This window comes from Saccopteryx leptura, chromosome 1 (assembly GCF_036850995.1).
Source record: "Saccopteryx leptura isolate mSacLep1 chromosome 1, mSacLep1_pri_phased_curated, whole genome shotgun sequence".
In the NCBI taxonomy this organism is placed as follows: Eukaryota; Metazoa; Chordata; class Mammalia; order Chiroptera; family Emballonuridae; genus Saccopteryx; species Saccopteryx leptura.
Window position 1 is genome coordinate 152,067,948 of NC_089503.1, and position 15,568 is coordinate 152,083,515.

At 47.6% G+C, this 15,568-nt stretch overlaps 1 protein-coding gene across 2 annotated transcripts in view; it reads right to left on the reverse strand.

The window, feature by feature from the left end:
* Positions 1-5,033, reverse strand: part of ITGA2 (integrin subunit alpha 2) — an 89,472-nt gene extending 84,439 nt beyond the window's left edge. For both annotated transcript variants that reach the window (XM_066377848.1, XM_066377856.1), the window contains exon 1: positions 4,860-5,033. In XM_066377848.1, the coding sequence (XP_066233945.1) occupies positions 4,860-4,917 (58 nt within the window). In that variant the 5' untranslated portion in view covers positions 4,918-5,033. The remainder of the gene's footprint in view (positions 1-4,859) is intronic.
* Positions 5,034-15,568: the final 10,535 nt, after the last annotated feature.

The following is a 15,568-nucleotide window of genomic DNA, read 5'->3' on the forward strand; positions in this document are numbered from 1 at the left end:
GATCCTAGCTATGGACTTCAGTATGGCCAGATCACCAAGACCCCTGGGGGTCACCTGGGGGGACCCCTTTCTCACAGAGCACCTGGTATGGTCTCAAGAGTCTTCTCTTTATAGGGCTGTTCTTCTGTGCATTTCTTTTTTAATTTTTTTCCAGGTAAGTCATTAGTTACCATGACAAATGAAACCAACCAATCAACCACAAAATCCTCCACATCATTGCAGAGATGATTAGACTGCTTCTTCCCGTTTTACGCTGACCCTTTCAGCAACGTCTCAGGCATGGCCGACAGTCCAGACTATGGCTTGTGACTTTAGTGGTAACATTTCCATGGCGTCAGGAGGATACGCTGGGTCCCATCCATCTTCCCCATTTCTCCTGCAATGCTTTTTTTCTGACACACTGGCTGGAGGTGTCTTTATTTGGAGGGATGTCTGAAATTCCATCATGAGAAGCTCACTGCTTTGCAGTCACATACTGCTCCCTTTTCTGCCCGAGACTGTCCGCACATGAAGACAGGAGCCTTCGTCACCCCCTTTAGAGGGAATTCGCTCAACCTGGCACATGCACCACCCCTTGGTGTTGAAATCAGCCTGTCTTGGTGGTCACCTCGCAGCAAGGTGGTACAGGCCACGCTGGAATTTTAATTCATTAGGAAGAGGTGCGGCACTAATATTTCAGCAGTTACTTCCTAACCTGGCTGCACATCAGACGCATATGAGTAACTGGTTTTGAATACTAAATCCCGAGCTCCAATCCATTAATTTAAATCAAAGAGAGGTGTGAACCAGTATTTCAAAGAGCAAAGCTTCGAGGAGGTTGGGCAGCGGTAGCCCGAGGGGGAGGGGAATTCCTGGATCAGAGGGTGGCCTGGGGCTGGGGGTGGGTCCCAGAAATGGGAGATCCCCTCAAAAGTTTCTTTTCATTATAAAAGAAAAACCTGGCCTACTTTGGAGGTCGTCTGTTCTAACATAAGACAATAGTGAGTTACAAAGGGATGAGACAAAAAGTAGGAAGCATCCAGGCAGGGAAGACAAAGAGAACAGCCTGGAAAATACGCCAACACTGAAGACAGTATGATCAGGGGCGGTCGGGACACAGAGGTGCATGGAGCTGTGTGTGTGCGTGTATCGCACATGCATTTCGCGCAGTGTGAGTGCCTGTGTGTGCCCCTGAGCGAGGACAGGTGTATTAGAGGAAAGGCTGAACAGGTAGCCAGCGGACAGACAGCAAAGGGCGTTTTCCGATCTGCCAAGGAATTTGGACTTGACCCTACGTGAGAAGGGGAGCCACCAAACGTTTGAAGCGAGGGAGAGATCAGAGACAGAGAAGGTTTCAGACAGATAACACTGGTGACAATGAGCACACTGGACGGGAGGGATCAGAGTCAAAAACAGGAAAACCAGTGTATACACTCCAGTAGTCCGGACACAAAACACCCAAGGCGTGACGTGGATGATACAGCACAGGCTGCACGGGCTAGGGGGAAGGGACAGAACTCGGAGGTTGGAAGGACGTTGGCCATGAGGCTGAGAACAAGGAGAGGGTTCCTGGGGTCATGTTCGCCCGGAATGCGCCATCAAACAGCAGCTGACAATAGAAGGGCAGGTTTCAGAGGGCAGCTGCTGACCCCAGTTGAGCTCCTGCTCATACAACACCTGGATGGGAACACTGCTCATGGTCAGGGGCAGCCTGGCTGGGGCACTGACCCAGGCTGTGGCTGCCAGAGGAGACCAGCAGCGTGTAGAGGAGGAGCTGGGGTGGAGCTGGGCGGACACTGGCCAGGACCCGGCCAGCGCAAGCGCCTGCGGAGGGCACTGAACGCAAACGGCCAGGAAGGTAAGAGAACCAGGGAGAGGAGAAGCCAGGGCCGCGGGTGCTTCAGGAGGAAAGACCTGCCAACCCACAGAGTAAAAGGGCTTGCTAACTAGAAAGATACCAGACTATTTACAGCCTGAGGGGAAATGAGGGAGAGGATTTGAAAATAGTCATTAAGAAGTGAAAGATTCTGGGTACCAGAAAGAGAAGAAATCTAGAACCAAGAGGCGTGAATAACTACCCTTGCTTGGCCTGGTGACACACTAGAGAATATAAGTGACTTAAAAATCGTGCACTTAAAAATTGCATTTCCCAGCCCTGGCCAGTTGGCTCAGTGGTAGAGCGTCGGCCTAGCGTGTGGAAGTCCTGGGTTCGATTTCTAGCCAGGGCACATAGAAGCGCCCATCTGCTTCTCCACCCTTCCCCCTCTCTGTCTCACGCCCTCTCCCAGCCAAGGCTCCATTGGAGCAAAGTCAGCTGGGGCCTGAGATTGGCTCTGGCCCCAAGGGAGCAACACCCCAAATGGGCAGAGCACCGCCCCCTAGTGGGCATGCCGGGTGGATCCCAGTCTGGCGCATGTGGGAGTCTGCCTGCCTCCCTGCTTCTAACTTCCAAAAAATACACACACACAAATTGCATTTCCCTTGCCTCTCTGGACCTATCAGTTACGGCGCATTCTCCAGGCCTCTTATGGTCTTTCGTTTCCAACCTCAACCTGCCGACTACCCATACAAGGGCAAGCACTTCAACAAAGACATGAATGAAACGTGATTAATATGGAACTAATTTTTTTATCTTATTTTTATTAATTTTAATGCAGTGACATTGATAAATCAGGGTACATATGTTCCGAGAAAACATCTCCAGATTATTTTGACCTTTGATTATGCTGCATACCCCTCACTCAAAGTCAAATCATCCTCCCTCAACTTCTATCTGGTTTTCTTTGTGCCCCTCCCCTCCCCCCTCTCCCTCCCTCTCCTCCCTCGCCCCTTCCCCACCCCTCCACCCCACTCCCTGTTACCATCACAGGAACTAATTTTGAGCAGTGCTTTTCCTTAAGTACCTGTAGGAAGCGTTATGGAAAGTGAATTTGAATCTGTTAACATGAGATTTGTTTCTACTGTAGTTGGCAGGTACGGTGGAGAGAATGTGAGACGTCTAAACACATATATGCACACACTAACGTTTACATTTTTGGTATGTCTGTATATCACATAACTTGTCCATGTGTACAATTGTGTGCTTATAGTAACAATGAATCCTGGGCCGATAGGGTCACGCCCTATAAAACTTCAGACATCACTCACCTAGGGATTTCAATTCCTCATGTTGGTCTTGGATATTCATGGTAAACCCCCCAAAATGCCCTTGCTCCCCTAAGAACCCCCACTGATGTGGAAAAGGGCAAAGCTTTCTTATGATTGCCCTGAATTGGGAGGAAAATTGGTTCATTGAATATGCAAATCACTGGAGCAGAAGGAAGAAGTAATTATACAAAATGCTTTACTCGCACATCATTTTAAATCATTGCTTGCACGAAGCCGGCCTTTCAAATGACCTCCGGGTTAAAATCTTGGTGCCTGACTTCGTGCCTTGAAGCCACACATTCCACTCCAGCATCTCTCACTGCTCTTTCAAAGACAAGCCTCAACACTTCCACCATTAGAAGATGATGTTATGTTTCCATAGCTTCCGTTAATAATGGGTAATAAAAGAGAGATGAAGAATTCAGTGTTAAATGTCGATTAGCTCGTGGGAAGCCTGTGGTTTGCCCGGGCCTGATCTTCCACGTGAATCCAACTTTATGTAAAACCCCTAAATTAGGGTTGCAGGCCCCTCCCCTTGGGAACATTCTGGGGAGGAGGCAGGGCAAGAGAGAGTATCTTGAGCAGCAGACACAGGTGAGGCTGAAATCCAACCACATTGTCTTGCAGGTGGTGAGGCTCTTAGTTCTCTCTGACCTGGGGGAAATGCTTTGCAGGGTCACATGGATTAGGTTTCTTCCATGATAAAGAACAGTGACTAGCTAGGTGCCTCAAGGCAGGAGTTTAAGAAATAGTTATCTTCTTTGTAAAAAAAAAAAAAAAAACTTCGAAAATCAGAGATGTTTTCGTCTTGATGGGGGATCAAACTACAAAATACGACTGGGACTCCCTCCCTCCCCTTTCCCCAAGTTAAAGTAAGCACATACTAAACTCAGAAGAGCTGCTGCACGGTGGTCGCGCAGCAGCCCGGCACCCCAGCCTCATTTCCACACTGGGGGTAAAAGAAGTCAGGCGCCTGGTGGGCCCCCCTCTAGCTGCCCTGCAGTCGGAGCTGCTGCTCCATCAATTCTCCTGTTGTGGCGCCAAGATCAAGACAGTGGAAAGAACTTTTCCTGGCCCGGAGTTTACATTCGTTGAACAGACGACGTTGGAACAATAAGAGGAAGGCAGAAAGAAGGGAAGGAAGAATTCCCCTCCGCCAAGTAGTTACGAGGCGCTCGGTTTTCCTACGTCCCCTATCGCAAGAAACATCAGTGCTGCGTCCCGAAGAAACGGGGGCAGAGCACACCCTTGGGCCGAAAAATCAGCATTTAGGTGTTCCCAGGTTCCTGCAAAAGCCACCAGGCATGGCACTGAGGAGGGGCAGGCTCCCGCCCGGGACCCACATCTCCCCTTGGCCCGGGTCTGGCGCCGCACCTGTCCGAGCCGGGCTGCTGGACTCGCCCTCCGGGATGGACTGCCACTCATGTCCACTGTCGGTGCACAAATGTGCACAAGTCTGCACGTGCGCGTGCGCCTGAAATCGGAGCTTGCACTGACCTGACTTTGAAAGGTGCTTAACAGACTGCGAGTCCTGCCCCCATCGTGCGGACACCAGGCGGGGCAGCGCGGGGAGTCGCTCCATCTCGCCCGAATGGCGGGGCGCCTGGGTCGACGTGGTGTCGGAGCGGGGGCGCGCGCTGACTGCGCCCGAGTCCCCACGGCTCGTCCCCCTACCCCCTGACCCGGGACCGCGGGCCCCTCCGCTGCCCCTGCGGAGCACCGTCCCCGCTTACCTTGCAGGAGCAGCAGCGCCAGCCTCAGCCGCGCGGTCCTCGCGCGTGCCCGCCGCATCCTGCGCCTGCTCGGGGACTGCAGAGCGACCCGAGACCCCAACACGCGCCAAGCAGTGCGGAGGCTGGTCTCCCTGCGCGGAGGGAGCAGGGAGAAGTAGCTCCAGCAGCTCCTGGGGCGCCAAGGCCCGCCCCCGCCCGCCCCTCCGCCCCGTGAACGCGGATGTGCCCGCCCCACCCCGCCCGCCCGCGCCGGGGCCGCACCTGGGCCCCACGCCCCCGGAAACCGCACCTGCGCTCGGCCACCCGGGCCCAGCCCCGCGCCGCCCGGAAACCGTGGGGACGCGGCCGGCGCGGATGGCACCCTCCCTGCTCTGGACGCCACGGCCTGGGCGCCTCCGATGGCGACAGCCAGCCTGTCCCCTCGCCCCACCACCGACCGTCGGAGACCTGGGTCCCCAGGACCCCCTGGCCCTTCTGCAGTTCTTGTCCTGCAGCCCTCGGCGCGGGTGGGATCCCGGAGCCCCTCTCTCGGGGGCTGCGAGGTGCGGGGCTAGCCCCGCCGTTCCCAGTGGGCGGGGACGCTGACAAAAATAAGAGCAGAACGACCAGGTTGGAAACTAAATCTGCTCCCAAGCTATGATTATCCGAGGTGACATTTAAGCAAAAACCTGCTTGCTGCAAGACCTGGGGGTGGTGTGTGTGTGTGTGTGTGTGTTCATCACTGTGACCACTTTCTTCCATCATGTCAGCCTCCTATCTGGAAAGAGAACATTCTATAACCGTGTGTGACATTTTTACTCACCAACCAAAGAAATAGGATATTCACTTCTCTTTAAACCTGACTTTTTTTTTTTTTTTTCTCCAAAGGTTCATCCACAAATGCCCAGCATATCGGGGAAATTATTGTCACCATGGTGGAGTGGGTACTGTGAACAGGATGGGATGGATGCGTTAGGCTTTGTCACTGGAAAGCACAGTGATTCAAGGTGGAAAGAATTTAATTAGTTGGTGAAAATTAAATGCTCCCTTTTACCCTTGCTGAGGCTGGAGTCCTTAAATGCCTCCTTAAATTTTAAAGTATTAAACTGGTCTTCGTCAAATGTTACAGCTTATCTCATGGCCATAAACTCAATACCTTGGAACCCAAAATGGGTAGCCCCTGTTGCGTTCCTGTTTTCTTATCTGTGTGACTAACACTACTTACTAATTCTGACAAACACCTGAAGGCCTTCTTTTTCTGACCTGTCTATGATACTCACCTGCTTACTAAGACTCTAGATATCACCTGGGGTGCTCTTAGGTGGCCCCTGGGTAACCGAACAACCAACCCAGACTCTCTTCACAGACTTCTTGCAGGAAGTCAGCCAGGTTTTAGAGAGATACTTGTCTGTTTCCTTTTGACTCACTGAAAAGTGAGTAAGTATTTGGAACAGACCTTGCTAGGGAGGTGGGGTAATTCCTTCTTGTGGGACAGGAATTTGTGCTTTGTTTCTGGGTGCCAAAGAGGAAAATCTCCCCTTCTCCCTTTTTTTGCATTTGTGCTCAGAGCTGGACAAATTAATAGTAGGCTGGCATGAGGTACAAAAGAAATCCGGAGTTATATTTTTCCAGATCAGACAAAAATTTCAAATTTCAGGAAACAAAGCTCCAACTGCTGCTCCACGTTCAGTTTAAGGGTGTGAAGGGTTCCCGAGACAAAACAGTTCTAGAAGGCCTGCTTGAAAATTCCTAGGAACACTGCTGCCTGGGTCTAACAGTGCTGGACCCCACGTTCTGAGCAGGAAAAAGATTAAGAAAGGGTTTCTCCACCTCTCTGGTCAAAGGAGCTCTTTATACTCTAATATATATGTAATGAAATATTATTCAGCCATTTAGAAGGAAATCCTGCCATCTGTGATAAGCCAAATAGAGAGAGACAAATAATGTATGATCTCACTTTCATGCGGAGTCTAGAAATGTCTATCTTAGTAAGGACAATAAAATGGTGGCTACCAGAGACAGGGTGGGGAGAATGGGAGATGTCGGTCTAAGGGTACAAACTTTCAGTTATGAGTAAGTTCTGGGAATCTAATGTACAGCACGGTGACTGTAGTTAATAATATGGTATTATATACTTAAAACGTGTTAAGAGAGTGAATCTTAAGTGCTCTCATCACACACATGCACATACACACATACACAGAATAAATTGTGTGAGATGGCGGGTGAGTTAATTAGCTTGACTGTGGTAACCATTTCATGTGGATACAGTCTATAACTCTGTACATTTTAGATATATAAATTTATTGATCAATTATACCTCAATACAGCTGGAAATAAATATTGAGGATCTCAAATAGCTTTTGTTTATGTGGAATATTTCTACCAATGCTTACCAACCAAGAAATTGAAACAGATAAATCTTCCAATATTTATGTGTTCTCTAAAATAACAAGAAGGCTATTTATTGCGTGCTAACATTAAAACACTTTTTATGTAAAATAACTTTATTTCCCAAAATAAAAATAAATTCATGAGAATTGCATTGTTTTACACTTTTGCCAATATTTTTTATGTCTACTTAAAAATAAATACTTGGATTTTCATAGCTGTTCCTGCATTCAGTCTGTTGTGATATATAATTTCAGTGAAATTATAGGAATGAATCTGGTATCACACAGGTATGTAGTTGGGAAAAACAGGATTAATTGTGGATCTCTGCACCCACGAGCCAGGATCTGAAGAATTTGTATGGCATCCTTAATGGGGTGCAGTCATTCACGTATACCATCAGGTGGTCTCAGTAATGTATCACTCTCTCAAGGCTGAATCTTTGAATGAGCCCCTAGTATGGGAACAGTAGGCAGAAGTTACATTCCAAAGACGGGAGATGGTAGAGAGCCTCTGACTGCCTGGGTCAACCAGTCTTTTCGTCTTCTTATTTACCTTCAACATTTCGTGCATTAAAATTCATTGTCCTGTTGAGCACTTTGAATAGATCTTTACCCATACAAGATATGTTCCTTCATATAGTGGTCATTTGGAAAATACTGGTTTACTGAGTTACGCAGATCTCCAATTGTTGACACACTTCATAACATTATAAATCTATAACCACACCACTACCTATCTCATCAGAACAGCCTTTCCATCCAGGGAAACTGTCAAGTGGATACACAGTTCCCCAAATTCTAATTTTCATAAGAAATCTTGAATTTTATCGTTGGCAACACATGCTATCAGTTGTTTTGTTTTAAATAAAAAGCCCACTTTGCTCTTTTTTTGACACATGCCTGTCAAATACATCACAGTTTTCTTTCTAAAATGCAGAATTGATCTGCTGAAAATCATTCCGGGTCAACAGGATCAAGTTTAAGTATCTGAGCATTTAAACTCCCAGTTGAACCCTAACCTGACTCGGCTATCTCTCTCTCTCCATTCATCCCTCCTGTATACTACACTCAGGCCAAATTCATCTATATACTGATGACATCTCCCTCACCCTTCTTTGCTAATTTCTTAGCTGTTTTTATGCCTAGAATGGCTTTCTCCTGTTTCTTCATCTCTTAAAAGTTCACATTCAGACTCCAATTGAATTTTCTATCAGCCACCAGCCTTTCCTATCCCCTTTATTCAGAACCAAGTTTTCTTCTTTCTTGGTTCCTGACGACCCCAGTTTAAAAAAAAAACTTTTTTTTTTTGTATGTAGTATGGTGTGACTTGAACTGAATTATATGTAGACACTCCGCCTCTCACTTAAATGCCGTATCTCTGAAATTGTATATGTTTCCATCACAAGAGTTTAATCCTATACCTGGCAAATGAGTTCTTAAAAATAGATTCTAAGTGGAAATACATCTTGTAACAGTTCCACCATCTTCTCCATAGACCTGAAAAGGGTAGTGAATGTGAAATTCCATATAAGTCCTGGAATTTTTGAAATGAAGTAATCAGTGACTCCTCAAATATTACCCAGTAAATCAATGACAAGACCAAGTTCCTCTCAGACTCCATTTGTTCCTGACTCACCCACAGGTCTCCAGGCACTGTGGAGTTGCATAACATCCAACAATAGAAAAGCAACTCTCAACCTAAAAACAAATAAACAACAGTAAAGTGTGTGTCCCCCAGCTTCCCAGGACTCATCCATGCACCTACACATTTTATTCTCTCTTGTAAGCCAGCACTGCCGGGGTGCTGTCCTTACTGGTTTCCATCGTCCTCATGATGTGAGCATGTGGCAGACATGTCAACAATGTGTCAGCTCTGCCTGTAGGTCAGGCCACATTTGCCAGGGTTCCCCTCCAGAAGTCACTAACTCCTAGAGCCCTGCCTCCTAGTAATGGGACTGAGGTCTTCTGACCCAGGCTGGATCCATGAGGCTTTCTCCCAGGGATTGGCATTCAGGGTCTAGAGGAAATAGAGAGTCTTTGCTGGCCACCTGGACTAGGGGTCCGCGTCACTGGGGCCATTCTCTTAAATGAGCATAAAAAATGCCAATTTGCATTTGCAACTATTCATATAAAACAAAGACGCTGAGATAAGAGACCAAGAAACTGAGTCATGCATGTAGAAAGGAGAGCTAGAAGGACGGGTGGTAGAGAGAGAGACAGAGAGAGAGGGTGGGGAGAGAGAGATTGCTTTCATTTTTACCTTTCTCCACGTTTTGTTCTGGCCATTCATGAACTCAGGCTGCCCTGCCCACATTTATGTCCATGAAATGCCCCTGTGCCCTCCTAATATTGTCTCTTTCTCTTTTAACCTAGTTTAAGTAGGTTTTTATTCCTGACACTAGATATCTTTAAGACATATGTCTCTCCTAAGGGAGATCCTTGAGCACAGTGAACAAGTCTCATTAACTGTACCCTCGCTGTCCCTAAAGCAGTGTCCAACAGAGTAGATGCTCAACCCGTGTTTGTTGCAGAAATGAACACCTTTGTGCGACTAATGGCTAGCACCTTAATTCAGTAAGGTGAACCAGAAGAAGTTAAGAAGTTTCTCTCTTACAACACCGAAAGGCTCAGTGAAGGGGGAAGCATTGTTCATAAGCACTTGACGTTTTCTTGTTTTAAAAAATATGCCGTATGACAGAACAAGCCAGCTGTGTGGTTCTCTGCTACTTCCCTTCCCTGGAGAACTTTTATGGTTCTGCTGAAGATCAGTTATTTCTCAAAGAGGAGAGGCGGAGATCAATGTTACTTCAACTGGCCAAACTCAAAGAATAGTGTATTGAAAGGCTCTGAGGAAATTTCAGAGAACCCCAACCCATAAACACAACCTGAGGTCAGGGACCTGAAGGGGATGCAGGAAGGACAAGAACGCGGTTTCCCATGTACAAATCGGATCGTGGAGATGGCATCAGTTCTTGGCTTTGCCTTCCTGTGTGCACCTGCATGCATGCACCTGCTTCGTTCTCCTCTCCGCAGACCGGCTTCCTCTCTGATCACTCACCATTTCCACTGCCCCAGAATTTCAACCTGCCAAGCACCTTGGGTTTTCCATGGCCTGCCTCTAGTCCTGATTCTCCAAGACCTCATTTTAACTCAGTGCAGCATCTTCTTCAGTCTGACACACTCGTAAGACCACTCAGGACGAGAGTTTATTTCTGAAAGTTCACTGCCAAGAACAGTCTTTGTTTGATTCCTTTTATTATTATTATTAATATTTTGGTATTTTTCTGAGGTGAGAAGAAGGGAGGCAGAGAGATAGACTCCTGCATGCGCCTGACCGGAATCCACTTGGCATGCCCACCAGGGGGCAATGTTCTGCCCATCTGGGGCGTCGCTCTGTTGGGGCTAGAGTCATTCTAGTGCCTGAAGCGGAGGTCATGGAGCCATTCTCAGCATCTGGGCCAACTTTGCTCCAGTGGAGCCTTGACTGCTGGAGGAGAAGAGAGAGAGAGTGAGAAAAGAGAGGGGGAAAGGTGGAGAAGCAGATGGGCACTCCTCCTGTGTGTCCTGGCCAGGAATCGAACCTGGGACTTCCACACGGTGGGCTGACACTCTACCACTGAGCCAGCCAGCCACGGCTATTTGATTCTTTAGGTCGCTCCTATTCTTCCCTGAATCCAGGATCCCCTCCTCCACTCCTCTCTCAGCAGCTGTGCAATTTAACTTCCAGTGCTTCCTATGAATGACGCTAGCCCCTACTTTATTTGAGGTAATTTCCATTGCACCATTTAAATTGGATCTGTCCTATAAGATGGAAATGCATTTCAAGTGTTTAACATCAAAAAGTCCACCTGAGCCAATTTTGCCATTAGGATTTATTTGACTGGCAGGGGCTGTGCTTTGTTTACCCATCAGAAGCATGCAGTCGGTGAAGATAGCAGGGCCTCCAAAGATTTTGAACTTAAGCTTGGCCAGGAATCTCAGCCTTCATCGTGACCTGAATCTCTTCTGCTCCCATTGTCGTGCACTAGGAGGCAGAGCTTCCCCTCCTGGTTCACAGACATTAGTCTATTTCAGGGTCTTTCTAGCATCCATCTGTCTCTAAGTCTCCTGCATCATGCTCTTTAGACTTCCTACCTGTCTCTCTCACACACACAGATTCTTATCATTTCTCACATGCCCTTTCACTTGAATTAAGTTGAGAATCTTGCAATCACTTCATTTTTGTCATTCATTCATCCATCCATCCACTGAACACATGTCTATTTAGCATCTACCATGTGCAGAGAAACCGGTTAAGCTCTGCGGTGAGAACCAGTGTGTTAACTGGCTGTACTCAGCTTGGCATCGTTACCGAATGCTGTCTTAGGCGTCTTGGTCTAGCTGAAATCATGAGGCATTAGGGCAGAGAATACGGAAGTTGGTCTAATTTATGCCGTTCAAGGGAATGAAAGATCATTTAGGCACAATTTCTTGAGATGTGGTCCAAACTTTGAGAAAAGTACATGGAAGGCAATTTATACCATCAAAACCCTAAAGGTTAATCAAGATGCTTCAAGGATTACATCAGAGGGAAACTAACATTTTTTTTTAAGCCCTTCAAACTGTACATTTCCTCATGAGATGCCCTGGTAGTTCAGCCTACTTCCTTGTTAGAGCTGTGGCCCATCGACATAGTGCCTTTCACACGTGTGTGAACAGAAACTAGTCAGCCTCGCCAGGCTCTGAGCACAGATGAGGACCCCATTTGTGCAAATGCCCCCGTGTTTTGTGCAAATCTCCGCATTGTTCCCACTTGTATGTGCAAGGCTCTCTGCCCAGAATGACTTCTTGTATCCCTGGGCAGCTTACACACCTGAGCTCAAAGGTCAGTCCTGGCTGCTGCTGGCCTCCGCTGCTGGGGGTCCTGCTCCTCACCAAGTGGGCGCAGGTCCCTTCCATCTCCACAGCTCCTGACAACCATGCTGCTGGGTTCACCTGTGAGTCCACCTGATGGCCAGGGGGCTGACCGCCCCTCCCCTTGGAGTGGCATTCCCTTAGAGCAGGGGTCCCCAAACTACAGCATGGCCACATGCGGCTCCCTGAGGCCATTTATCCGGCCCCTCCGTCGCACTTCCGGAAGGGGCACCTCTTTCATTGGTGGTCGGTGAGAGGAGTACAGGATGCAGATGCAAAGTGCAGCGTTGCTCACGTACAGTACTACTTACGGTGACGCGGGATGCACACCTCACGGTTCCGGAAGCGCGTCATATCACTTGTTACAGCTAGCAGTGACAAATATGGAACCGAACATTGACTACCTCATTAGCCAAAAGCAGGCCCATAGTTCCCATTGAAATACTGGTCAATTTGTTGATTTAAATTTACTTGTTCTTTATTTTAAATATTGTATTTGTTCCCGTTTTGTTTTTTTTCTTTAAAATGGATATGTGCAGTGTGCATAGGGATTTGTTCATAGTTTTTTTTTATAGTCCGGCCCTCCAATGGTCTGAGGGACAGTGAACTGGTCCCCTGTGTAAAAAGTTTAGGGACCCCTGCCTTAGAGGGACCCCCCAGAAGGCCTGCTTACATCCAGTGTGTTCTCTGACCCAGTGAGATTTACCTGCCACCGTCCCTCCCTCCCCACCCTGCCCTCAGGGGGAATTCCTGCCTCCAGAGAAGCTGGAGGTCACAGAGCATTCAAATAAGTCACAGCACTGTGTCCACACACTGTTTCCTCCTGACCTTTGGCTCTGTTTCAAACTTTGGCTCAGAATTTTTCCCACCCTTTTCCTTGCAGTTCGGTTTCTGTTCTTTTCCATGCTGCGCCTTCCGCTTCCCTAAATGCCTACTTCCCCGTGACATACATGACTAAATCTCAGCTCCAGCCCCGCTGCACAGCTACGATGTTTAAGTAAGGACTTTCAGAGTGGTTGTGTTGGTTTTGTCTTCAACAGCAGCATGGATGTATAATTGGCATATAATATCCTGTACATATTTAAGTCATTCAGTTTGATGTCTTGACATTTCATATCTATACTTTGAAGAAGTGTTTAATATGAATTTATTTTTTAAGGTACAGTACGCACATAGTGTTGTCCAGGAGTGTGTGTGTGTGTATGTGTATGTGTGTGTTTGCGTATGCATAATCTGTGTGCATGGGGGTGGAGGGCAGGGAAGAGGCACTCACAGGAGGCAAGGTAATCTGAGGATGGAGACAAAGGCTACAGGGCTGGTCTGGCTGACCTACACCTCCAGCTTGGCTGTGAAACACGCAGGGACAAAATTAATTTTAGTAGGGACGGAATTACTCCTAGCAGACCATCCAGGTGTGAAATTTTAATCCAAGGAACAAGAGGTTTCCAAGGGGCAAGATTGATTTTAGGAAGGCAAGGCTTCAACTCTAAATCCCAAGAAGAAAGCAGTATATTAAAATAATTACAGAGCAAAATGGTAAAATGGAGTGTCATCCCAGGGGTAGTGTACAAGTTGGTGCAACATGTTGGTTGGTGAAATTATAACACAGGTGAAGTGGTGGACAATTTCCTTATTTCAGCAGATGTTACCGGAACATGAACCGGAAGAGGACTGAGGGCAAGCTAGAAGTCCCTGGAGGGGTTCACAGTACGCCACCCCAAAATACGGCTCTTTGATGTTAGGATTATTTTAAACTTCAGGCAATTGGAGAATAGCACACAGAAGAAAACCTCTCTGCCCTTCCCCCTCGCTGCCAGGATGGCCGGACAATTCTTAATACAAGAGACAACTCCTGTTACCAGCCGAGAGGGAGGACACCTGAGAAATCTCTGACCAACCTCATTAACTAAGCCCTTATCTTTTTGTTAGTTTCCCCATATTTAGTTACCTTTCCATAGCTGGCCACCCTTAAACATCTAAATCTCTTTCCCTTGGTCTTGTCATTTCTCTACAAAAGTGTTGTTCTTGGTTAGGACTTGGTGTTGATAAGCACCACATTTTAACCACTCCTCCTGTTGGAAGAGGTCATCCGGGGGACGTGGCTGCCAGCTGACGCTTGAGGTGGACCTGGGCATTTGGAGGCTCCTCATCCCTCCCCGGCCCTTGGAATGCATGACCTGCCCACTGTCCCCACAGCCCAAGCTGTTTGTAAGGACTCATCCTCGAGAGGGTAAGGTATTGTTGACGCCGCCCGGATACGACATGTGACTGAATGCCACCAGGCCTCGGTGTAAGCTTCTCAGATGCCGGCAGGTGGGTATGAAGGTCTACCTGCCTTGTGGTGCCCAAGACAAGCCTTCTACAAGTTCCCCTGCTTATCAAACCTGCCACCTGCCTCTCTGGAGTCGCTGCCTCTTTCCTTGGTCTCCTCTTGCCCTCTGTGTGTGAAGGCCAGTTTGTAAATCAACACGTTCGAGTTACTCGCCGGTGAGTTTCCTGTGCATATGCTTGATGCACATGTTAATAAGTTTCGGCTTGTTTTTATCTTGTTATTCTCTCCCTTGTCAGACGAATTCACCTCCAGAGAACCTAGGAAGGTAGAGAGAACAAGTTTTTTCCTGCCCTATACACGACCAACTTTAATAGAAACACAATTCCACTTGCCACAAGCACACATTACAAAGACAGGAGAAACAAACAGACACAAAATAATGATATCATGGTCAAATCCCACCCACATGAAGGAACAGTACTCAACCATGAAAAGGAATAAACAATTGATGGGCACAGCAACATGAATGAATCACAAGCATGTTATGCTAAATGATAAAAAGCAGATACAGAAGTCTACATACTTTTTTTGGTGGGGGAGACAGGGACAGAGAGAGGGACAGATAGGGACAGATAGACAGGAAGAGAGAGAGATAAGAAGCACCAGCTCTTCATTGTAGCACCTTAGTGTTCATTGATTGCTTTCTCATATGTGCCTTGACCAGGGGGCTACAACAGAGCCAGTGATCCCTTGCTCAAACCAGATGAGCCCACGCTCAAGTTGGCGACCTCCGGGTTTCGAACCTGGGTCTTCCGTGTCTCAGTCTGACGCTCTATCCACTGTGCCACCGCCTGGTCAGGCAGAAGGCTACATACTTTATATGAATCCGTTGACATGACATTCTGAAAAAGCAAAACAGAAGGGACAGAAACCAGCTTGGAGGCAAAGGCTGGCTGAGGGGAGGAAATGACCTAAAAAGGCAGGAGGAGACTTCGAGGGTGGTGAGACTGTTTTATATCTTGGTTGCGGTGGTGCTCATGTGACTATGCACATTTTCAAGATCTGTGCTACTGTGGCTTTGAAAAGAATAAAGGGGAAATGAATGGGAACGGAAGGAGACTGGACATGGGGTGGTGAACACAGTACAATATACAGGTAATGTATCATAGAAC